Genomic DNA, 26,059 nt, shown 5'->3' on the forward strand with positions numbered 1-26,059 from the left:
CAACCAGTAGGCGATATGCTTTGCATAGCATAGGGATGAAAATATTTTTCAGTACCAAAAGGTTCAAACTATCAACTAATAAATTTTCATATGCCATGATATATTTGCCAGAAGACTTCTGTGTAAAGGGGCTATTCCCTGGCGAAGAAGGCACAGGGGAGTTACTTCTATGCATAGGCGCATGGGGTGAGTTCAGGTTAGGGGGGCTGACATTTTTTGCCTGAAAAATAATATCGCTCAAATACGAAGTATACTCTAACACATGTGAACTTCTAATATGAGTCAAGAAATGATTAAAATGCAGCGTCGTTAAAACAATCTTAATAATAAGCATTTTAAAAATTTTTGCACTTTTTCATTAAAAAAAGCGAATCTCTTCAACGACAGCGACCAAATATATCGATTAATTCATCGATATCTTTTTGTGAACATGATTTGCATCATTTTCAGCCATTCACGCACGTTTTTGCTTACCTGCCTATTCTTGTGATTATTGAACACTTTGTGCTCCATTTCAAGGAGTTCAGAAACTCAGAATCTATTTGGTAGAAGGAGCAAACCTTTATGATGATTTCTGTTCAAGGGTTAGCATACACGCTTGCATTCCCTGAGCACGAGACAGTGGCGTAACACAGTTTAGGTCTATAACTTTAAAGCTTTGCTCAAGTTCAATTAACTTTTGAAAACTTCAAAAGTTCTTCAACTGAAGCTCTAAAACTCAGTTCCCTCTAGCTAACGAGAAAATAACTCTCATTTTTTTCTATTGTGTTTGACATCCTCTCCGTTATTTAATGTGATCTTATTTGCTGTTCGTTAATAGAAGTCCCATATGCCTACGTTGCGCCAAAGCACGTATAATGTGATAGTCACTACCACTAAATCGCGCATAGATTTCTTCCCAAACTTTATCCATTACATTGTAGAAAAAATTAAACAGAGCTTTGCTTTCTGGATGGGTTTCAGGGTCTTTATCTTTGCAAAGAAAACAAGTGTCCTGTCCACTGCCTTCCTCCTCTGGCAAGCCCAGTACGTTGCCCTTTGTCCCTATTACCTATATGACGGTTCATGTTCAAATTTTCTCTTGAAATTGCATGTCTTTTAGTGTTGGCCTCAATTGTAAAGACCTTGAACAACACCGAGTCAATTTCTCATTGACTCACTTTCTCAAAGATTCAACTAATTTCTAAGGCAGTTGACATAGAGGCTCAGCGGAGAACAGTCCTCCATTCGCTTTACCAAGCCTTTGGCTTTGCCAAGACTGAGTTTTGTGAAATTTAGCAAAAACTTTCCGTCGAACACCATTCAGTGCAAAGCTGACACAAACTGAAATTTGTTCTTGCTGCCGAAAGTCAGATCAATTATGACAGCATTACAGCCGCTTTCCTTTACTTCTTTCTTTTACTTTTTTTCAAGCACTAATTGGGCTGTTGCTGTTCTTGTCGCTTTCCGAAAGCGCTCACAATTACGAAAACTTAATTTTTTTATCTCAAAGATTTTCAAACATGTTCAAAATGTAGTTTTTCTTATGCTTGGTTTTTGGAAAAGTCTAAAGGTCTAAGTTTGATTTTCATTTTAACTGGGGTTTTTAAGAAATTTCTGCAGCGATAGAAAATTTTAGGACAGAGCCCTTGCTGACAGTAATTATTTGATTTTAGAAATATATCTTTGGACAAGTGGGCCCAAATCATAGAGATAGGATAATATGGCCCAAATTCAGTGCTGAATATTAAAATTTCAGGATGACCTCGGAATGGCCTGCATCTCGGTTCAGTCCCGTTGCCTTGGCAACGACATTGGCAATCATGGCTGTCAAAAGAGCAACATCAAGTTACTGAAATGGACAAAATAAGTTTACCAGCCCTTGAGTTTGATAGTAAGTCAAATCCGAAGGATGAAAGTCCCAAGGATGCCCCGCCTGAAGTTCTCGCTGGAATTGGTGAAATTTTATGGAAGGTAAAAACGGGAATTAGCTTTTGTTTTGTTGCAAAAAGCTTTGTCGAATCTGGCCCTGATACTGTGCAACGGTTAATTTAATCTTATTTATTTACCTAAATTTCATGTGAAAATTGTGGATCATTTATTGTTTATTTTTCTAGCTAAAAATTGATGAAATTTGATTCTCGTTTGCGGGTATGGGTAAGAATCTTACTAAGATTATAGGCCTACCAAAAGAAGAAGTAACCCTCACCAGCCTATGCGTATTATTGTGTCGTGTTGTAGAAGTACAGTTAGACATTGTTTTTAAAAAGATTTATGCGGAATACTAGAGAACCTCGCAGCTGCAGCACTAAAAATTTCACATCTGGAATTCTTAGCAATCATGGATAAAAATGTTTAATTCTTAACATTTTGGAACGAATGTATATGTACTTGTGCAAATGCATATTGAGTGAGGAAAGGCACATTCAGAAATATTTGGCATTTCTCATGATTTTTTGAGAGATCACAGAGACGTCGCCACGAAATTGATCATGAGAGGGCTAAGAATCAAGTTTAGTGACATAGAAGGACCCACCATGGTTGGGTCAGATGCAAAAGAAAGTTGTTGAAATTGAGCCTTCTAGAATGGCTAGAAATACATCTCTAGGACTAAAGTTTAACAAAATACCATACCGCTCAGAACAGGCAGTTCGGCAATTCTCAGACAAACATTGATTATTTATTTTTAGAAAAAATTTGGGAGGGGAGGATGCTAAAACTCTCATATTCTCAACTTGAAGGCTCTGAGGAGTTATTTCTGTATGTCCTCTTCAGCAATTTTGATTTTGCATGTTGTGATGCATATTTTTCTGTAACCCCATTGTAATTATACCCAATTAAGCTTTCTATATCTTTGTTACTATGTATGTAATTCAATGCTGAGAATATATGGAATGAAATGAAATAAAATAAATTTAATGAAAAGAAATGGTGACAGACATTGGGGCAAGGAAGAAATGATGACCATTGGTTCAGAGTGCACATCTCAATGATGTTGAATTGACTGGGAAAATTTTACTTCCTGAACACTTCTTTGTATCTTCTTTTTTTCGAGTATTTTCAGTAGGTCATGTTTACACATTAAAAATGACATTGCAACAAGAGTTATCTACTGAATTGATGCAAATAAAAGACAAATGATAGAAATATAACCTCAATAAGTTAGTAAATATATCAAATAAAATCAAGTAGTATATAAACACTTTGTTTTTTTTTATTTCATACTCTGTTTTGAAAATTATAGAAAAGATGGTAGAAAAATTTTGATCTCTGAAAAAGTGGGGGAGGGGCTTCAACCCTCCCAGCTACCCAGTGGCGCCATGTCTAAATCAGCGTTTATGTCCGTTACAACTCTTCTCAGTACCATAAAGGCCTTTCCAGAGTTTTGCAAATGTATTGAAGCCTAGCTTGGCACACCAAAATTTGATTTCACACACCAACTTTGCAACAGAATTTTATATAGAAACCTCTGTTTGCATGCCATTTGATCAATAGAATGAGATTTGTATGAAAAATGTGCACATGATAATACACATGCAAGATCTCTTACTCTGCACACTGGCAAATTTTAGAATCTTTAGTGGCATGGTCACCTTTATAAAATTGTTCTTATGGGACTGTAAAACTGAAGCATCTGCAAAGACAGTGCCAACTTGATTGAGCGAGTTAACAATAGTCCTTACAATGCTCCAAAATATTATTTAACTATGCTGATTAAATTGTGTTTTCTATCTTAGATACTTTTTTATTAGGAGTTGAGGCCCTAGCTTGTACCCCACTAGAAATTATAAAATATTGTAATTTTTCTAACTACCATACTTTGATTGAAAATAAATTTAAGTCACAAATTTTCTGATAATTGTAGAAAGTTTTATCGTAAAACTCTGGTATCTCTTTGACCTTTCAGTAAAGTATTGTTCATTGAGAGTATTAATAAATGTTGGTTCATATTTGCTTCTTCTCTATAAGTAATCTAAGGAAACAGATAAATTTCTCACATTTTTAGGCACAAGAGGACATCAAACAAATGAAAGATGCAATATTGAAAGAAACAGGAAATGATGAGTTGGCTGCTGAAAGACTAAAAGTCATTATTGAAAAAGTTGAGAATAATATCAAGGTGAGCAAAAAATATAAGTTGTCTGGAACCAGGTTTTTTAATTTTTAGCCATTCTCCTTAAAGTCATATATAGGTTTTTTCTCTAAATGAATTATTCTCTAAATGAGTATGTTTTTTTAGCGACAAACAGAGGATGTGGTGAAATCTGTTAATTCTAAATGCTCCACTGTTGCACAGAAAACTGAAGAATCTTCCAAAGGAGTTCCATTTCAGAAAAGGTAGCCATTAAACTTTTGTAAGCTACAGAACCCTCTACCCATACTATCATCTGCAATAATTTCCAAATTCATATACCTTTTAAAATAGAATGATTATGTGTTTATACAGGCCTTTCAAAATGGTTGCAGATCTTCTATTGATCTGCCCATAAACTGGCAGACTCTCTTATCATTTATTTTTTTTTCTAGTATGCTTCTAAACATTCTGTTGAAGTAATGAAATCTAGAAGCTGGTTTCCTTTTTTGGATGGTTGAGTGACCTACTCTTTTGAAATGAGTGAACACAAAATTAATAAGAATATAACACCCAGTAAATGAATTTTCTTACACAGACAGGGAGCTAGAAGTTATTCAAGGAATCTTCCGTTTATTTTCACTTATTTTTTAAATCTGATTGAGAAAGCAATGTTAATCAGGGGAACTTTTGTTATTTGTTTAGGGCAATCCAAAGTACTGCAACTAATACCACATCTCAAGTTCCTAAGCAAAAATCACAAAAAAAGATGGGACCAGGAGTTTTGCCACCAGGCCAACAGGTTACTATTACCTTGTACACAATTTACAAATATTTTTCTTGTTAGCCATCCAAAAACCTTTCTAAGTCTTGAAATATAATTTTTATTTTTTTTAGATCATGTTCTTTGACCACATATGTTTTGTTGTTTTGTTATGTTTCTTTGAATAATAGACTATATTTTAATTTATTTTTTATGTTAGCTACAAGCTTGGGTGTTAAATTACCATGGCAATAATAAAGGCATTTGACATGCATAAGTACAGCGAATCCAAAAATAACTCGATCAGAGCATGTGAGTTTGAAAGGAATTTGAAACTACTCACGTGAAACCACTCTAGGGTTTTGCTGATTTGCAGAAAGGTGGAAACTGTTCACATGTTTTTCTCTGTGTGCAGTTTGATTGTTCAACTGATAGGGGTCAAGTTGAATGCCTCTCACAATGTACAAGGTCTTTTTTATTATTGAGAAATTCTTTTTCAGTTTCTCAACTTGCAAAAACTGAAAGCTATCATCAACCCACTAAGTAAGGATGCAAGGAAGCTGTTGAATGAGAAATACAGTGTTCCATTGCCATCAACAGCAGAAGGCCCTGATGAAGAGGTGAGCAAAATGAATCCCTTTCATGTGACCCATAAGATGTGATGATAGAAATTGTCCTTTATTCTTGAACCTATGCCTTATAACTCATTATTGATAAAAGTTTCCATTTTCAATAAAATTGTGTAGATCTATTCTAACATGTAGGCACTAGGCTTGTGAGGTGTTTATCTCGATTTTTGGGGATGACACTCTAGGTTCTATTATGTGTCGCAAAATCCCTGGAGTGTAGTAAACACAAGTCTGTCAGCGTAACTTTAAACTTCAAGAAAGCAAGAAATTGTAAAGATAAGAATTACTTCTTCCATTTGCTTTTTATGACTATATAAAGAAACTTCCAAAAATCTTAAAATTTATGCTGAAAATTTTTCAAAAATTGGTGACGAGGGTACGCTGTATACAATAAATTCAGATCCATTTCGGAATAAACAACATAACTTTGAGGTAATCCTTGAAGCAAATTAACCTATCGGTCTCAGAAACTTTTTCACCTGATTCTTATTCTTCAAAATGGACGCACAGTTTCCGAAAAAGGGGCGCCAGATTTGCTTCATCTCGTCGGGGGAGGGGCAACTGCCCATAGTTGCCCCCTCTTAAACCCGCCACTGATTGCAAGTCTTTCATTGAACTTACCATGTATTGCAACCAGGGACAGATTTGAGCAACAATGACAAAGATAAGAAGATGAATGATGTAAAATTTTGGCGTTTATTTGTTACTAAAGAAGGTAAAAGTTTGTTCCGTATTTGACATTGAACATTGGGGAATGCACTCTTGGAGGGGGCATCGTCCTGGGTCATGGTATTGTGTGGTAGGATGGCCAGTTTCTTTCCATGCCGCTCATTATCTCCATTTCAACTAGGTATTCATTTCCAGCTGAGCGACCTGAGGGCTGTCCATAAGCCGGGATAGAACCCAGAGCACTGGCATGGCAGTCAAGCGCCTCAACCACTTGGCTGCTGCGACAACAAAAATGATTTTACTAATTTGTTACTAGTGACTACCAAAAATGATTTTGCCAAATGTAAGCAAAATTCACAGAAGAACCCAGAAATATTGGGGGGTGTCACACCCCCTACATTCCCCCGCTAACCCCACCCCTGATTACAGCCCATGCACAAACTATCATTGATACCTTAATGTGCTTTTACAGTCATATAATATTTGATTACACCAACAATATCAAGTTTATTACGAATTGTAGGAACAACAAGATTTACAGCATAAACAGGCAAGAGTCAAAGCAAAAAGCCTGTCTGCAGATTTGACAAGAGGAGCCATCAAAGACCCAGCGGTAAGCTGCTTTTTCATCATGGCAAATATTAATGCACTGCTTGCTTTGAATGGGCAATGTTGCAAAATTTATGTAGTCTTTTCAAAGTTCTGTGACACGAAGATTCAAAACTATGTGATTGTGCTTCAAAAATGTTTTTAGAGCAATTTTTAATCTTTTAATCAAAGCTCTTTTTAGACTTTCTAATTTAGAGAAATTTCTCTTAGTCGTCCGTCCTAAAATAAGAAATTTTGACAGATCCACATTTTTCAAAAAAATTGGTCCTGGTACTTTGCTGGGATTGGCATCATGGGGGTGACAAATATAGAAACTGCCATCATAGTGCAAAGAGCATGTCCTAATTGGGCAAATTCTTTAAATGAATGATTTACAATATATGGATTGGGTTAATAAAGAAATTAGCTACATATAGCGATGTTAATATGTTAGCAAAAGTCATTGAAAGGAAACTCTTTTACATGGTTTTTTCGGATCTCTGTCAAAGTTTTTTTTTCTTTCACCTTCAGAAACTCCCTTAAATCAGCCTTGCTTCCCAGACTTTGGTGTTTTTTTGTTTTTTGGAGCCATATCTTTGCAGCTTTTCTCGGAACTCGAAATTTGCGATATCAAGCATATTTATTGCAGTTATAATTTACTTCCAAAACAAAACCACAGATTCTGGTGTAAAGTGTTTGCATTTGGTAACGATAGACAATGGTTCAATGGAAACAATTATGCTAAATGACGATTAAATGACGTTGAATTGCTTTGCAACTTTTTCTTGAATCTACTGAAAGTTATCACATAAACCCCAAAATACATTACTCTTGGTCTTTAGGCTCAGTGTCTTTTTGAAGCACGCCAAAAAAGCAAACTAAATTGAGATGATGTCTTGAAGTTAAGGCTGTATACAGATTCCATCTTACTTCAAAATAGCACACAACAATATCATAAAGCGCAATTGATTTTTCTCCGCATGCACTGAAGCTTCGAGCTCTGAAGTTTCTAAATTCTACTTCATTGTCCATTGCTTATTTCTTATCGCAATTTTTTTGTAAAAAATGAGTGCAATACACAAGGCTGGGATCGGGCATTTACTTCGAATTGAAAAAATGTTCCCATTTGTTTCTTAGGCGTTTCGATTGGTATTTTATGTTGCACTTTTAAGAACATGCATTATTTACAAATCCACACTTTCTACAATTACAGTTCCACAATTTTAATTTACAACTCCACAAAGTGAGTCAGATCCACGCTCATTTTAGGCCCTGCATCAACCGAAAAACACGTTTTGTGGTGTAAATCTTGCCAAATGACACAATTTTAGCAGCGTCTTCAGTTTTAAAATCTATTCTGTGAAAAGTTCCTCATTCACTATTTCTATGATGATGAGTTCATAAAGTCGTGTTTTTAAAATTTCTGAATTGGGACATATAGTCAGAAATAATACATAAAAATACAAATGTGCATAATTAGAAAAATCAGTTACACAATGGCTGAGGAGTGACCACATCAGCAAAGGCTTTTTTCCTTTCATATTTATGAACCAAGCAAAAACAACACTTATCCATTTGTATATGTTTCTCACTGGCTGTCTCAGCCGATTTGCAACTGACTGTTCTGAGTTTTCATATCCAAAAGTATTTTACATGTTATGTGTACAATTTCAAAAAGTCCAAACAATAATTCCCTTGCATCTTCCTTTAAGGCACCACCCCAGATGACAGCTGATGATGCTAAGCAAGGCATGCGTTATCTTATTGAAAGGAGATTTATACCGGTAGGATCAGCCATTGTACTGTCTTACCTTTTCACAGTTTTGTTTATTTCCAAGGAACGTTTATTGCTTAGGACATTTATCTTCACTTTTATCGTGACTCATTACTTATACAGACTATCATCAAAAGATTGTTATGCCAGCATGTCAATTCAACCTTATATTACTATAATAATAATTAGCTTTATCAATATCATCAAAGCTATGCAAACTAATTTTTGTAGCTACTTAGTATTTTATGTTTAAAGTGCAACGACTTACCTAGCATTATAATATTATCAATAAGGCTGGTCAAGTATAGAATTAAATTTAACGTACCACTAGAATGCATTATTAATGACCAAACTCTCGACATACATTTCAGCCATATGCAAAAATAACTCTAGAGCCGCCACCAGTGCAGACAAAGCAATTAACGGTGAGTGATCTACGAGAAGAGAGAGCAGTAGTATTACTACTAATTAATGAAATCGTTTTAATGTCCTTTTGCTTCTATGTCTGTCTTCTTTGAAGTTTTCAACCAGGAAGATATGCCGACGATAAACATTCTTTGTGATAACAGAAGAGTTAACATGATTTTAAACATACTGGGATTTAGTAGAACGAGTTAACACAATTTTTCTGCGTTTTGACTTTTTCTTCTCTAGAATGGTTCATAATCCATATATTAGTTTTCATTCAACTATCTTCTGTCAAAATTATTTACGTACTTTACCGTAATATGTCTTGTAAACATCATCATGTCTTACATTTTATCGCAATATGTCGAACTACTTTTTGCTTCTTTCTGCGAAGAAGGTAGTGCTTCATCATAACAAATTTATTTTGAAGCTACGTCCTCACAACCAAGGTGAAGAAGAATGTGAGATTCAGTCAAAAGAGAACAAAATGGACGAAGAAGAGAAACTGGACTATTCGAAAGCTTTGGTTTCAAAAGACGCTCAAAGAGGTAGTTTACTTTCCTAACAGTTTGCAGTTTACCCACTTCAGGAAGATATCTTTCACTTTTCTGTATATTATTTTTTATTTTGATAATTAGAATGGCCCTCAGTCATTTCGAATAATCAATATATGCCCTCTAACAAACGTCACTATCAGAGAGAATAGCTGTGCTTTCAACAGGTTTTTTCACCCCTATACTGCATTTAATGTCGTTGTTTGTATTGGAATCGAATTTCTAGGTCTGGAGAGTGCAGTACTCACTACAAAAAGAATTACTTACTAGGCACTTTATGTCCTTCTGTTGATTCTGCAACATCAGACAGCAAGCCCACACCATGTCATCCAGCCAATCGCATCTGATATAGCATTTTCCATTTTCCCATTTCGAAGCTAAGTCTCCTTTATTGTGGCTCTGTATTTTTATGAAGCCACCTCTTTCGTTTGCCATATGGAGATTTCCTCATAAGGGCCTTTCTCGCTGATTTTCTTGAATATAATAAGGAAGGTCAGCTGTTTTTTGATGTGACAAGTATATGTTCCTAAGAACGGCGATGATAGAGCTGTAGCTACCAGATTCATTCAGTTTTCGTCTTTTTCTAGCTATTTCAAGACAGTCAAGAGTTACTTTCAGGGACCAGGTAATTGCCAGTTATATTAGCAATATCATTTCTCTCCAACTTTACACCTTTTTTTGTATGAAAATTTTGAGCTAAACACTGGCGGTGAGAGGGGCAAATATTACAAAGTAGCCTTGACATCTGTCTTTGTAAAGCTGCCACTTTATCTCCCTTGTTTCTCTTGTCGCTGTTCACCATTGATGAAAGCGATAAAAACAATAGTCTCTAGACTGCTCAAATACTCTAGCGACCGTTACTTTTGGAAATGGAACTTTTTGCTATGCGTCATTTTTAACATGTCTCATGTTTTAAAATCTATGTCCTTTTCCAATTCCGGTTTATGCTTCCACTCGTGTCATGCATTTTATGTTTGTCTTTAGCCCGAGTCTGCGGGAGCAAAACGGGATATGCGGTTCACTAAAAGCGACACTCATGTCGGAAACAGAAGAAATCCAAGAGTTTTGTCTGGTTTGAATGACTCGGCAAGCATTAAAGGAGTCCAGGTTTGTCACCCATCTTGCATTTATACCAGCTCTCAGCCATTTGCTCTTTGCATTGTTCACCTTGCCTCTTTGCCTTTTTTAAAGTTTTTCTATGTTGTTTTGAAATCATGATATATTTCTACCTGTCCATATCAATTCAACTTATCGACACCATTGTTGAAGGTCACAAAATGAGTTTGACAATAGACTCAAAACAACATTTTTGAAACGATCCTGGTACAAATTGAAATAACTTCTAGCTAAGATTTTCTTATTTTCTAATAGATCTTTTCCTGTAAGTTGGAAAATCTGGTATTTCCTTCCCACAATATCACTGCCAGGTCATTGCCAGGTTTTCTTACCTGCTAAGCACATGAAGTCCAATAAGACTAAGCCTTGTGCACGACAATGGAAAAGGAATTTTTATCTTATTACTTGAAATACATCAAAAAAGTGTATCTCAGATTTATTTTGGATTAAGTTTTCTTCTCGATTGGAAGTATTCAATCTAATTAGAGTGTCGGACGAATGACCGAATCTAGTCCAGCCGACATTAATTGTATCTTGAATTGAAATTTTCCATAGATAGAATTCTAGCGATTCTAAATTCGAAGAATGATAGGATTCAAGTAAAACTAAATGCAAAGTAAAACTGGTTTCGCCTTGTCAAATAGATCATAATCAATACTATTTTCAACCAATCAATAATATCAGTTGCAATGTAAACAGGTTGTATCCTGATGACAAAGAGTGTGCTCTTATTTTCATTTTTCCTTAAATGTTTGATATATTGCACATATGTATTGGCCTGTGGTAGAAATGACAAGAAAACCACTTTTCAGCTCCAGGAAACCTTATTTGTAAATAAATCGTATGCGCGCTGCAAACACTGAATGTACTGTTTTTTCAAGGCTCTCGTGCCCTATTCTACTCCGACGTTTGATGATGAGAAAGTAATACATAAATTTATGATTCAAAATGGAAAAGCAAGGAGTTCAACGGAGGTAAGGGTAAAACGCTGTTGAAGATGTTAAGTATGTTGAGGATTGCATAGATGTCTTTTTTATCAACCATAGAGTGACATGAAAAATACAAGAATCACATCACAACTTATTATGTAGAGCAAAGCATTTTTTTTCTTAAATTAAGGGTTAATACATAGGTAAACGTGTCTAGGGAACATTTCTTAGATAGTTGCAAAGAGAATAAGCTTCTGTAAAGAGAGAGCCATTGTTAGATCATATTCCCAGCTTTAGTGATCATTTGTAGCAACCATTAAGCATTATTTTCGATTTCATGGACAATTTTAAAGTTTACAGAATAAACCGCATAAAGTGTTTTAATCATTGGTTGTGCTAGTTAGCTAAATTCCAATATGCTTAGCTCAACAACTTACTTATCTGATGAGTTCAATCTATGGCTTTTTCCATTTACAGGAATTTTCAAAATTTAAAGATTTTTACCAGACATCTTGGGGCAGGTAGGTCCTCTTCAGATATTTAAGAAAGACAAAAAACCTCTAAGAAAGATAAATGTAGAAATTGTTATCAAAGTATAGATTATTTTCAAAACCTTGGTCTTTATGATGTTACTGAAACATAATCTATACTGAATTATCTATATGTTTATAAAGATGATTATCCAAATTCATTCTTTATTAGCATTGTATCTCTTCTGAAGAAAATGGAGAAATTCTTGACGAACTATTCAATTCCTGTTGCTGTGGTTAACGGAGATCAGTGAGTTGAATACACGGACAATCTTTTGAATACATTCTATTTCGAAAAAGCCAAACAATTATATCCCAATGTAGACTAGACAACTTCAATATATTTTGATAGTGAACTTGTGCGACAGAAACAATTCTATATTTTGGTTTTTATGAATGTATTGCCTCATCACAAGAGCAGATTTACTCAGAAATTTCCACCTTTCGCTCTTTCTAAATAATCATTGGCTTTTTATTAGAACAATGAATGTTGAGCTAGAGTTCTTTGTTCGATTGAACAGACATTTTGTTCATAATTTTTGCAAAGATCCATGCTTCTTAGATAGTGAAGTCCATTTTGAGAATTTTGATCTCTAGCGTTCAATCTTTCATTTTTTTTGTTTTCTACGCAGATTTGTTGATCTGGCGCTGTACTTTGAGGGCAATCTAGCTCCATCGAAGGAGGTAAATCAAAGCATGATTTTTAAGTTTTTTATAATGCATCTAAATCTCTTTCATCAACTGTTGGCTTTATCATTTGAAGATCGCAACCCACTAATAAGATGCATGTATGTTGTTGCAAGCAGCTTTTGGTATGTTTTTGAAGAAGATTAATATTTAGGGTATCAAATAAGCGTTTTTTGTGGCTTGAAAGAAAAATATTTTGATAAAGCATAGGCTATTACCTACCACTGTGGTCCCATTTAATATGCAATGGATTATTTGTGATTTTGCAAATGATAGGCAGGCACGAAGATTTCGCTATTGGTTTGACTAAGGATGAAACTTCTGTTTGGTTGAAGATGTAACTCTTCGCGTCGAAATCGTTACAGGCCACTGTTGCAATTGATGGAATCTTTTGCTAAAAACCGTGTGTAACGATATGCATTATTTACAGGTCTGTTGTTGCAAGGCTGAATGCCTAAGCTAGGTCTGTCATTTCGAGGCTAGGCGGAGCTAGAAATTTAAAATTTTGCTCTTAGTTTTATTCCTAATATCTGCAAGCATAAAAATTGATGTTTCATCTCGAAACGTCAAACAAACGTCAAACTATACTTTGTTATCAAAATATATGAAAAACAGTATGCAAATTTACAAAAGTTTTTCCTTTGAATTTTTTTATCCATATTCATTAGTTTTTTTATATTGGCTGACAACCTATTTCTGTGCAAAGTTAAAATCTATCCTTTAGTTCTTTAGATTTTTAACTAAAAGATTGCTATTTTTGAACCATAATGAAATTGAATCACGTTTATTGTACGATTCCATTTTATGCACTAAGTCTAATTTATTTCCCACTGCTGCCATCACCAATGACACAGGGATCGTTTTCTAACTTTTTTTCGCTTTCGTCAGCCAATCTTCAATTAGAATCTGCTCTTATCCTAGGATCTCCTTACTGCAATCCTGAACAGGGATGACGTAAGCAGGTTTTTGATGATTCCTGTGAGTATTAACGATTTTTATCATAGCAGTTTCTTTAGGTTTTTTCTTTGCAATTCAAGGAAGTAACTATTTTCTTAAATGTACCTGTTCTCTACTTATTAACTCCTGACTAATTTTAGATAAAATTTCATGTGAAACGGAAAAATCTATTAAAATATAGTAAAAGTGTTCCCATCCTGGAAAATGTTCTGTATTGGTTTCTCTTCGGTATTCTCTACTTTTCGGTTTTTAGATGACGACTAGATAAGTTTCCTTCATTATTTAGCTTTATAGGTTTTTTTTAAAGCCTAAACATGCAATTTTACCTTTAGACTATTTTTGATCTGCACCTGAATATAAATTTGCTGATTAATTATTGTAATTTTCCAATCTTTAAAAGCTGGGATTTTCGGAGAAAAGTTCTTTGTTTTGACTGGTAACCTTCAAATTCCCTGTTACTAATTTTAGTTGATTTGGATAAGCAACATTTTAAATGATCATGTTTAAATGAAATGAACGAATTTTATCATGTTTAGAAACAACGAAAACATCTTTTAAGGAAAGAGGATAAAATGATGCAATGTAATTTTTCCCCACTTCTTCTTGAGTTTGGCAGCTTATGGAGAAATGGTCTTACCCAAAGAACGTCTTTCGGGCTTGTTAGTCATATGTCTTCATATGGGAGGCATCGACTCTCATTTAGTATAGATTAATGCCTGCAGGTTTGATTGATGACTTTTTTATACTCCAGTGTCACTATCCAAAGTCTCTTTTCTTTTACTGAACTGGTTTGTGTGTCATTTAGGGGAGGCGGTATATAGCAGCAGATGGCAGAGAAGAAGCAGCAACAAAGATACAGGTTCGTTAATGATATGCATCTCATACAGGTCTGCTAATTGAATGTAGTTAATACAAGACCCTATTATGAATCACTTTAATGTATGCTGTGGCAAAGTGCATGACATGAAAACCAAAACCTTAGCTTTTGAAAATGGATTGTTGAAAATATCCGTTTTGTATTTGATCAATTTAAAATTTGTTCAAATTGATGTGTTTTTGTTTGACGTACAGATTACTTGTTGTTTTTTACCATATGCTTTGAATTTTCTCTCTTTTCTAGAGCTCTTTCCGAAGATATAAAGACCGAAATGCATATTTGCTCTATAGGAAAAGAAAATGGGCTGCAGGTATGAGTCATTATAATAATAATGCCATTCATTACTTGAACGTAGCAGTGATACAGATACTAATTAGGATTATATAATGAGTCTGCTAGAATGAACATTGCTGTAATGAATTCTTAAGTATTCACAAGTTCTTTTCTTTATATCAAGCAAGAAAATCTTCTTATTATGTACGCACAGTTTTATTTTATATGTGCCCAAAAGATTAAAACAATTGGGAGCTACTTCAGTTATTTAAAGGTCTGGATTATTACGGTTTTATTTTCTGGTAACCTCTGAGCCATGATTTATATAAGCACTAATTGGATGAATTCCCAGGGCTGATTTTCGTGGAAAGGAAAGATATTATTCATTAATCCACTTACGAAATTATTGTACACGGTTAACTTACGGCATCTTAGTCTTTGTCAGAACAAAGTCGTGATCAGAATTTGGAAAATACTTTACACTTCAAAGTCTATCTCAAATTTTATTTCACGTATTAGTGAAAAATTGTAAGATTCTTTTCCTTTACTAGTGATTTCAGTGTTTCCAGCAATACGATGTCTTTAACCCAGATATTACTAGGTTAAACAGAATGCGTTTTATGATAGATGCATCTAGAAAAATTCCCTCTTTCGTAATCCCCTGTTTGCTATTGATTCAGAAAGTATATTGATCCAGAAATTATTAATATTTAGCTAGAAAGTTTCGCTTCCAAGATTGATGGGAGATTTCATTTTGCAATACAAAGTCAATTTTTGTATGATAAAAATGGAATTGATACTCATAAAGTACACAAATTAGGTTATTTTTCTTAACCTAAACCAGAATTGTTTGCAAATTAAGATATTTTTCTCAACATAAAGTTAAGATCTTGAAATGAACGGAAAGAGTAAGAACTGCCTGTCTTCAATTTATTGATTCCCATATCAATCATGTTTTTAGGTTTGTTGGCACTAAACTGGATTATGATATGCAAGATGTCTTTGATAAGAAAGCAGCTACGACTTGCTAGAAATGGACACCTAGAAAGATACAAACTGCGCCTAAGGGTGAGTTCTACCAAAATTTTTGCTGCTCGGTCCTTTAATTGCAGATTTCTGTAGCTAAATTGTAAACATTCCTTGCCTTCTTTGTTAAATCAGTCTCTTTTCATTTTCGCTTAATATCTTTCTATCTCAAAAGGTAAGCTTTTTTGACATAGCTAAAAAGAATGCTAAGTATTGCAAGCCAAGTGTTGCAACTGAGAGAAAACAATGATAAACAATTTGTTTGAATTTCTTCTTGCCAACAGAAGCTAATTTTTTGCGAAACTACATATTTTACTCTTCAACTTTCATTATTATTTACTAAACACACTGAATTAAATCTGTCTGGTGATAAGTTGCTTGATGTTTATATTCAGTAATGTGATTAAGTCATTTAAATTTGCTTTATGCTCACAGTCTTATGAATGGACACTTTTTCAGAAACTAAGAAACATCCAAACTGAACTTGAAAAAATCATTTTTTATAGGTCAATCTTTTGAATCACGACCTACTTAATTATTGTCCAGTGTGCCTGGCTTTTTCGTCGTATTGTCCCTAATAACCACTAATTTCCACAACCACAATGAATAACCACAATAATTTTGTGCTATAAAATCTTGCATTCAAACCTTGATAAATGAACATCAAAATCTTTTCATCCTAGGTTTTGAAACAGAACTGGCAAAAATTGCAGGCCTCAAAGCGCGTGATTATACACATACCATCGTTAGGTAATAATTCTTTTGCAAACTTCCTATCGATTTCAGTTTTACAATTGAACTTAACTCCAATTAAATAAGTTTTCAGTTGGAGTAGCAAGAACTAATACGCAGAAAAGGCTGGTTATTTGAGGTCACCTGTGCAGCACTTTAAGGTGGTAGTCTCAAGTTCCTAATTGAGCTGCTTTGCAGTGCTGCTCTTGGCGCTGTTTCTTACATGTCTTTTTTTGCGCGTTCTCTCTTCTTTTTGCTGTCCTTCCTACATACATGGATAGCCTAATGTTCGCCCGGCAAAACTTGACTACAGCCAACTTTGTTTAGTGTTAGTGGTTTTCATAGCTTATCCGATGCTTCATTTTAAATACTTGCAAACAGTTGCATTTCTCTTTTTAATAAAAGCTCCCCCATCTCTTCAATTTTTTATCTTTGATGGTCCTTTCCCACTTTTACTGACAATTGTGTACTTTTTTATTAACAGGATACGCACAGCAAGTGCGCGACTTTCTACCAGATATTAGCGACCTCCAGAACCGTCAGGTTGGGAGAATATTTGAATCAACCGGTATGACCTTTTTCTTCAGCCATTCTATCTGTTGCAAGCTTTATCTCTCCCCACTTTGCTCTCTTCCAGCTTTGCTCTTCTGAGTACTTTATTATAATTATTTTCGTTTTCACATTAACACAACAGCCCTTAGCTTACCTAGAAAGTGAAAGTAATTCGAATCGGAGAAAATGAATCAAGAAAAAGCTAATTCTCCTCGTTTCGTGACCTTCTTTTCTCGAGAAAATTTTTCTGTTATTCTAGTAAAACCTCTATTTTGTCTAACCTTTAAAAAAATTCAACTATTTAGAAAAGACTCAATTTAAGTTTAAGTTGTGCCTCAAGAAATGATCATTTCAAGGGTCAGACTTTTTTTAAAGATCCAAACGTCGATGTCATATACGTGTGGCCGTGGCAATTCAGCGAGGATACAGAAAAGTACTACATGAAATTGCTTGATTTGACTGACAAAAAAAGGGATGACATAGAACCTCCTTCTAAAAGATGTTCTTTAATTTCACCAGAATCTGCCCACAGATTTCCGGTAAGGGCTTTTTAGAAAGATTTTATGGTTAATCATTTTTAAGAATAACACATATTTACTGTGACTGTAGCTGTTTTTGCTGTGATGCTTAATCTGTTGGTTACTTGGTCGTGTATATTTAGCGTAACAGAAGTCTTCACCACGTCAGTCATCCAGCTTTTTATAAAGATCCTCAGTATTCAGATAAGCTGAACATCCTTTTTTCTAACTTCTAGGCCCATAGAATGTGTGTTTCCACTCTGCTGAAGTACAGCACAAGAACATTAAACAGGTGAAACAACACATTGAATGTTATTTTCCGCCCATCTATATGACTTCTCATCAGACGCATTACAATAAATGAAAACCTAAATCTTCACAGAGTCAGTGCTGCGATCCGAGCTTTAGATTCTCCTTAATATTTTCTCAATATCTTATTGAATACCACTAGCGAAAGATGTTTTCTGTTGATTAATGATGTTATAAGTGGCACGATGCTACGTGTTTGTTTTCCTTGGCAGCTAGAAAAACCTCGGTTTCTTGCTTTTTCAAATCATAGTTAACTTCTAACAAGGAAAATTTTTGGTTTTTTAGGAATTTCAATGTTTGAATTTCACTTTGTTGACAAAAGGGCTGATTGCCTTTAAATTATCCAAAGTTATGGTTGAAGATACTTTTCATTCGCATCTGGATATGAATTTCTCCTTTCTCCTTTTTATTTTGGTTCAACTGTTACACATAATAATATCTTTAATGTGATACAAAATTCTTCCGCCTATTCTTTAAATTTGAATTTCTTTGCTTGTTTTTCAGGATAAAATCGTTGATAAAAGGGAAAAATGCTTACATCGTTCCTGGTTTGATGCATGTCGATGATTTATATGTATCTGATTTTCTCGGTTAGTTGTTTAAGTTCGCTCGCATTTCAATGACTACAAAAAACTTAAGGACCTCCCGTTTTTGAGAGGATCCTATTGATGTTAGGATTCTTAACGCTGTTACCTCTGATATGAAGCAGTTGTTTGAATTACCCTAACCACAATTTGCTAGGCCTGGCGTATCTATCATTAGATTTATCTTGTGCATTCCCTTTCCAGTCAAGCCTTTAATTATTACGGGTTCGTTTCTACTAATTCTGATTGATCAGAGTGAGCTTTTTGCATATTTACAAGTGATTTTGATTTAAATAGTTCTCATTAAACAACCATTTAATCTTTGTTCCTATACAGATGTGCCAGTACTTGGGTGCGAACCAGAGGTGGCAACATTGTACTCTTCAAAATCAGGTGCAAGACGTATCTTTGAAGATGCTAACATTGACAGGGGTCCTGCAGAAACAGATATCTATAGTATTACACAGGTTAGCAAACTGTTATTTGATGTTTTAGTTCATTTTGTATATGAAACAAGCCTATTTACTCTCAGTTCTTGTCGATGTTTACAAAAATTGGAAATTTTAAGCAGCATTGATTTTTTATAGGCTCGACATTAATAATCTTTTTAAAACTTTTGTTTAATTCAATTAATCAAATATGCTGTAAATCTCTCGGCAGTTATCGCATTCAAAATTCGTGCTTTCATGAATTTAATCTGTATGGTACAAGAAATGAATGTATGTCATCTGTGGTTCGTGTCCTTTGGTAAAATTCTTATCCCAGACTCGTTTTGATATTTTATATGTTTTCTACCTTCTGCTGATTTAAAGTTTTTTCATGTCATCTGAAGATTTATTTTATATGCTATCGACATCAGATAATTATTCCCTGTGCACCTACTGACCGTGCAAATATTTCTCTATTTTCAGCTGCATGAGTCTCTCGCAAATCTGGTCGCTGCAAATTTACACACCAAGAGGTGGCTGTTTAAGATAGATGATGAAGTTGAGGGCAGAGGCATTGGTAATCTACTTTGTTTGTTTGCTTCAAGAGGAAATGCCATGAATCGCAATTCAATATTACAGTAGCTATGAGAAACAGATAGAGCAAAGGAATTTTGGTCAATTTTTGAAGGTTTTATTATTTCATGAAATATTTGTATAAGTTTACCGGAATCGTTCGATCTGTTCTGAACGAATGATATTATCTCAAAGAATATTGTGATCAATCGACAATGAAACGCATTACCTTTATAACCGTACCAGTTGAATCAAATAATCTCCTTTCTTACCAGAAACGTTGTTTAAAAGCATTGACTCTCTTCTTGTTAACAAAAAGTTTTTTCAATTTTGTATCATCTTTCCGCAGCGTATTGTGACGTTGTTTCGCATCTAACTTGCTACAACTGGGCATTGAAGGAAGCAAGGCGTTATGGGGAGAAATGGAACAAAAAATGGGCGCGAGAGGCTACTTATATCAAGATTATTTCTGAGATTCCTGAAATCCTAGACAAGTACTCCATTGTTGTTGATAAGAATAGGTTCTATACCTGGAGTGAATTTCTCAACGAGTATCTTAGTAAAGGTGAGCATAAACATTTCTCCCATGTTTCGTAGTATCATGATATTGACGGAATCCGTCATTTTACACTTTGGCACATCATAAGTGTACCACTAATTTCTGTTGAACTTTTTCCATCAGTCAAAAATTACGACCATTCACTTCTAATAAGATTTTTAAAAAATGTAAATATAAGAATATAAGCCCATATCATTTTGGAGATATCTGGCATCTCATATATCATTAAAACTTTCTTCTTTCTTCTAGGTGGAGTAATAGAAGCAAGTCCTCCTTCTGAAAGTGTAACCTCGCTCTCAGTAAATGTTCTTATTGATCCTCTCGGACGAAGCGAAATTATTTCAGCCTCTGATCAGGTACCTTTAATCGTTAGAAACCATTAGCCTTTCTTTATTTAGAAATGCACGAAAATTGTATTTGCCACATTTAACAGAGACAGCAGGCACGTAAATGATATTGTGTTGTGGGGGCGTCACCCCCTCCATTTTTATTTTTCTTTGAATGAGTTTATATATAAAATTTGAAATCTTTATGTTTACCCGAGGGATTAAGCCCATCTTATTCATCACTAAGTCATTTCTTGGATTATGCATTTTTGCATTGCTTATCATATTTTCTTGCAGATTCACGGATTGTCCCCGTACCGATGCCTAGGTTTCACCTTCCCTCAGCTGTCCGTTGAGCCAAATGATATACAGACAATGACTGATGCTATATGCTCTTCGTGTAGAAACAGAGGGATCCTTGGTTATTTATCAATCAATTTTGTAACATTCATTGATCCTTCATCGGTATGTGTCGACACTATGTCAGTACTTCTGATATGACTGAACCTTTACTGTCAGATTTATTGAACCCCTTTTACAAATCATTTTGTTGAATTCTTTACTCGAAAGCAAGCATCTGCGTAATCAGATTTATAGAATCAATAAAAATGTGCGTGATTTTCAATAAAAAACCTTGTTTACCCGAGAGAAACGGGCTCCAGTTGGCACCAGTTCTCGTCCAGAACTGGCTCCGTTCAGGACCGAAAGGAGACTGCTTCAAAATTTGAATGAAGCAAAGCAATGTTTTTCTTTTTTTCCAGCTAAAGCAAAGACTATGGCCTGTTGGTCTTGACCTCTCGTATAGTGCCAGCCACAGTACTTTTCAAGTTCTTAAGCACGTGACCAGAGGTGTCTATAATTTCAGCAGCAACTCGCTAACTGTGCCCGTGCTCACGAAGAAGGAGCGATCTCCGTACAGAAGAAGCAGACGGAAATCTGCTGAAAAGTACAATGAAAAGGTGGAAAGCTTTATGTACTAAGTGTTGTACGAAGCTCACGTTTTTATTACTATACATACATTTGACAATGCGCTGCTACAAAACCTTTGACAATTTTGCGTTTTTTATTTTAATTAACGTTACATTATGGCCAGAAGGTTTCCTGAACTGCAACTTTTGCTGAGAAATGGATTGATCTTCTAGAAATAGATTTATTAAACTGATACATAGTGGTTCATCTACTGCTTTTCTTTAGAGTATATGTGGCCCCCAATATTAGGGTTGGTTTGCGAGTTTATTTTAGTGTACTATTAGTTCATTAGTGATAGTTTAGGAATTATTTGTTCAAATATTAGCACCTATTCTTGGGTCTTTTAGATTTGCTCAAGGGTCTTTTAAATTTGCTAATGATCAGTGATCATTCATAACAGAATAGGACTTGAATTGAAACACCTGATTTTCGATAAAAACCTATATAGGTGATCATCCCTCAAGAGAAGTGGCTCGATCTTCAAGCTCTGGTACAAACTTGCCCAAGTTTTCTAATCTCTACATGTGCCCGAATTTATAAGCGAAGCAGAATTTAACTTAAAATCTAATCCTGTTTAGAATAATTCCTAAATCAAAAGATACCAGATAATTTTGTTTGGACGAATTCTGGAGCATGATCACTGAAGTAATGCTGTAGCAATGAAACATAGTGCTGTTTTTTTTAATCTAAGTTTAAATCGATTATCTTGTTCAACTTAGACAGAGGAAGAGAGTCGTTTTGCTGTGTACAGTACAGTACTGAAACACGAAAACCTTCGGAGTGTCCAATCAAGTGTGCTTTTTCAACTTTGCAAGTCGCATGGAATCGGATACGATATCAAGGTATGTTCATCTTAGATATTGAATTTGTTAAGGCTGTGTGCTCGTTTATGTCATCGCTACCTTTTTGTTTTAGCCAGCGTGCAAAATGGGAAAACATTTGATGTGCAGCTTTATCTAAACAGTTTTAGAGAACTCAGAAATAAACACTATCGTGGCAATCTTTAGGTAAAATAGGAAGAAATGTGCATACTGTTCGCAGCATACAAGAGCTGTCTCGTTGTTAGCAGTGCAATGTTCATCTGCTTGACCTTTCGATTGGCGCTCTGAAATTTTTGCCACCCCCTAAAAACACTTATCACCCGTTGAAAAAGCCACTGATGGTGAATGGAGAATCAAGAAACTGCTTTGACAACCCTTCTGTTTTCGCCAATTTAGTAGAGGCATTCATAATGGGTAGGTGATTTACCGTAGTCAGCAGTAACAAAGAAATGCCAAAATTTTCCTTTTTATCATGTTATCAGTAGCGTAGCGAGGGGGCAAAGGGGACGGCCGAAAAACCCCCGCAATTGTTGCCTAAATCCGTCCCTGGTTCAAACAATTGTAGATGTTCAAAATTGATATAAGTCACTAAATATAGGCCCTGAATAGCTGGTCACCCGTACGAAGCCTCCGTGGCCTAATGGATAAGGCATCGGCCTCCTAAGCCGGGGATTGCGGGTTCGAGTCCCGTCGGAGGTGCTTATTTTTTCTATCGTTTTTCTTCAAAAATTACCCCAGAAATTCATTTTTCTTGTTTCATAATGTATGTTCAACTCGTTTTTAATCCTTTTTAATATGATCACAAATTTTCGATAATCTTTGTTTTCTCAGCTACAATGCAAACCTAATAAAATGTATCGGTCATTCCATTTCAGTATCAAATTAATTGTATAATGCAACTGATTTTTGATTGATTTACAAAATATTTTTTAGAAAAACAAGTTACATAAAGGCAGTGCATTTAATTGACAATACTGTAAAATTATTTTTTGGAAAAAAATAATCGAATTGTTGATACAGGATTGTCGAAAATTAATTCGAAAGTGGTCTAGTTATCACGACAGTCTATTATTTACGTCTGGTCTTCGACAGGATTTATTTTTAAACTAAGTTGTTTGTGTCACAAGTCCGAGGCCCACCAGTACAGGTTTATTTTATAAGAACACTTGGCTCCAGTATCCGCCTGGTGTTTCTTATTTTTTTCTCATAATTCCAGCCTCGCGTGTTTTTTATTTTGTTTCTTATTAAGTATTTCATGTGCATAGAAGTGTCTGGACACATGTGCTTAATAAAGCAATTAAAGCCTCGGTCAAGGTTTTTGTGCTTGTACCTGCAGTTTCTGTGATTCTGTTGTTTTTTTATTAATTCTTATCCAAGGCCAGGCTACTTTGTTTCTTATGTTGTTTTTATTATTTTTGGGCAAATCTCAGCCGGATATTTCTTGCAAGTGTTATTCTGATATAAAAAAACGTGTATGCTGTCTTTTTTGTGGTTGCTAAGTGTTCTAGGTGTTTTTCTTATATGATACCGTATTTCTTTTCATACCGGCTGTCTCTGAGCTGTACGATATGAAAAACATCCCGTTTTCTGTGCATTTACTTATTTCTTGCTAACTTTACACATCCTTTTCCTGCTTGTCTACACGAGGTTGGGGAAATCGCGTTTTCCCGTCTTTTTATGCTATCTTGGCAAGTGGCAAATTGATTTCTTGATGATGCAATTGCCCTAGTTTTACGACGTTGGGCGCCAGTTTGATATATCTTTATTTATTGCAGGCAAAGCTTGGAACGGTCTTCACATTAATCGATCAACTTCACAAAGATTCCTTCGGAATTATGTAAGTGACTTTTTTCCGTGTCAGTGCTCATCTTTAGATATTTGTACTCGGGTTTAGATATTTAAATTCAGGTTTGATCCAAAGTTTGATAGAATGTTTCTCCAAAAAAGATTGATTTGTTACACACAGAAGTTTGAGTTCAAATTAAACTATTTAAAATATGTTCTCTTTAGAACTGACACTTTAAACATTTTTAATCTACAATATCATGTTTTGTCGACACGATTGCTCAGCTAATGTGCTAAACTTCAACCTTTCAAATGAAGCTCACTAATGTTTATACACAATATTTGTTACATGTTTAATAAAATGTTTTTTTTCAACTTTCAATGCCTGTCTGGTAAAGACAAGCAATATACTCTATTTTAAACCATGGGTTGACTTTCTTAGCATCTTGACTTTGTTCTGTAAGTCCCTTCACATATTTATTCAGTATTTCTCCGAGGGGGTGGTACTCCCATTAAGGCCTGACAGGGGGTCCAGTCCGTTTGAAGGTCTTACCAAATGGACCGTTTTCGACAGTAACTGAACTGCTCAGTTTAGTTTGCGATTTATTATAGATAATGAACAAGATTTTATCTTTCCCGAAACAACAAAAGTCAATTTTGAAGAAATTTGCCAAAAAAGGACAAGGGGGCACAAAGAAATTGATGCTACCAAGGAAATAATTTCGGTTTTTATGCTACCGTTTGAGGGTTTTTGTCAAAAAATACTACCGTGTGAGGGTAATTCTTTAAAATCTTAACGTTGGCCCTCTTTACTCTGACTGGCCCCCCTTTTTGGCCATAACGGGAGTACCCACCCGGGAGTATTTAAAGCTGTTTTTCAATGAATTATTTTCCTTTACACAGAACTGTAGGAGAGAGTATGCAGCAGGCCTTGTCATCGTTTGCATTAAACCTCTCTCTCATCCACCGTGACATCTCTACCCATGAAAAGCAAGCAGTATCAAATATTCCGGTAACCTATTGTCATGAATTCAAGTTGTTAGCCAAGTATATGTCATTTTGGTTGAATTAGTTACCAGCAAATTTGGTTTCAGATACCAATTGATATTATGTGCCCAATTATATTTTTTAATCAAAACTGATGCTGGTTTCTAACGTGCCGCAGCGTAGATGCTTTAAAATATAAACTAGATTGATGCCTTATGAAAACCGAAACACAAGTTGAGTTTTTAAAATTCCCGATGTCGTAAACAAAGAAACGTTTCTTTAATTTTTCAAAGGTTTGAAGCTTATCTTTTCGTATTTGCCAGTCATGTTTAGCCTTTTGCAAATTATGTTTACATCCCAAAATTACCCATGCCCAGTTGTATGTTTATGTTTTATACTTTTGTTTTCCTCTTGCAATTTTTTCATTATCCCAACAATCGTTGTTACCGAGCCATCATGTAGACCAATTATTGTTAGTTACGTCACAGGAGTTATATATCTACATAGTCCTCCATACATTTCTTATTTCCGTATAACTTTTTAAGGCAAAGTCCTTTCAATAAAAGACTCATCAGCTTCATCGTAGTTCACAGTGTGACTAATGGCTCAGTCCTAACTGCTCCCTATTACTTTTTTCTCAGCCCGTGACCTTTTCTACACAAATTCTTTTAATTTCCTCTTTTAAACAGGATATCATCAGAAACATCCAACTTATTTTGGACATAAGCACCGTAAACATGCAACCCCAGGATGCTATCCAGTTCACAACAAATAATGGACGTAGAAGTGTGGCGAGGACAGCTAAGCAAGACGATGAAGAATGTCGAGAAATAACAGAATCACCTCCTGAACGACTGCCTTGTCCATCTCCTGTTACAGGTCCGGCCAGCCCAATGTAAAAAAGTTAAGGACTTCTAAATATTGTAATTTTTGCTGTTGTATAAAATATATATATTGTAATTCAATTTGCCGTGGTTAAATGTATATATTTTGAAGTAAATATTGATATTTTGATAGCAAATATTTGATCAATTCCTCATTGACTTATAAATGAAATAGTTCTTATACACTTTTATCAGAAACTT

General features: G+C 35.0%; 1 protein-coding gene and 1 non-coding gene across 2 annotated transcripts; both read left to right on the forward strand.

The window, feature by feature from the left end:
* The first annotated feature begins 1,747 nt into the window (after positions 1 to 1,747).
* On the forward strand, positions 1,748 to 25,982 carry LOC135687503 (IQ domain-containing protein H-like). Its single transcript, XM_065204075.2, has 34 exons — positions 1,748 to 1,953; positions 3,986 to 4,099; positions 4,220 to 4,317; positions 4,757 to 4,853; positions 5,315 to 5,434; positions 6,636 to 6,725; positions 8,413 to 8,484; positions 8,846 to 8,899; positions 9,313 to 9,430; positions 10,024 to 10,061; positions 10,421 to 10,543; positions 11,434 to 11,526; positions 11,959 to 12,002; positions 12,184 to 12,261; positions 12,644 to 12,695; positions 13,620 to 13,676; positions 14,461 to 14,514; positions 14,776 to 14,842; positions 15,767 to 15,873; positions 16,515 to 16,581; positions 17,048 to 17,131; positions 17,491 to 17,654; positions 17,870 to 17,925; positions 18,447 to 18,532; positions 18,863 to 18,993; positions 19,438 to 19,531; positions 19,877 to 20,092; positions 20,336 to 20,442; positions 20,710 to 20,877; positions 21,174 to 21,371; positions 22,101 to 22,223; positions 23,978 to 24,039; positions 24,891 to 24,999; positions 25,664 to 25,982. The coding sequence occupies exons 1-34, from the start codon at positions 1,837 to 1,839 to the stop codon at positions 25,871 to 25,873; spliced, it is 3,468 nt and encodes a 1,155-aa protein (XP_065060147.2). The 5' UTR covers positions 1,748 to 1,836; the 3' UTR covers positions 25,874 to 25,982.
* On the forward strand, positions 22,829 to 22,901 carry Trnar-ccu (transfer RNA arginine (anticodon CCU)). The gene has a single exon. It is a non-coding gene; the product is annotated as a tRNA-Arg (tRNA).
* Positions 25,983 to 26,059: the final 77 nt, after the last annotated feature.

This window comes from Rhopilema esculentum, chromosome 20 (assembly GCF_057945365.1).
Source record: "Rhopilema esculentum isolate cy_ngs chromosome 20, ASM5794536v1, whole genome shotgun sequence".
NCBI lineage: Eukaryota > Metazoa > Cnidaria > Scyphozoa > Rhizostomeae > Rhizostomatidae > Rhopilema > Rhopilema esculentum.

What these genes read in the sequence shown, in the direction of transcription:
- LOC135687503 (XM_065204075.2), top strand. Translation starts at nt 1,837, where the DNA reads ATGGACAAAATAAGTTTACCAGCCCTTGAGTTTGATAGTAAGTCAAAT. An exon ending in TTGGTGAAATTTTATGGAAG is followed by an intron (nt 1,954 to 3,985) that starts GTAAAAACGGGA and finishes TCACATTTTTAG; the next exon opens with GCACAAGAGGACATCAAACA. An exon ending in TTGAAAGGAGATTTATACCG is followed by an intron (nt 8,485 to 8,845) that starts GTAGGATCAGCC and finishes CATACATTTCAG; the next exon opens with CCATATGCAAAAATAACTCT.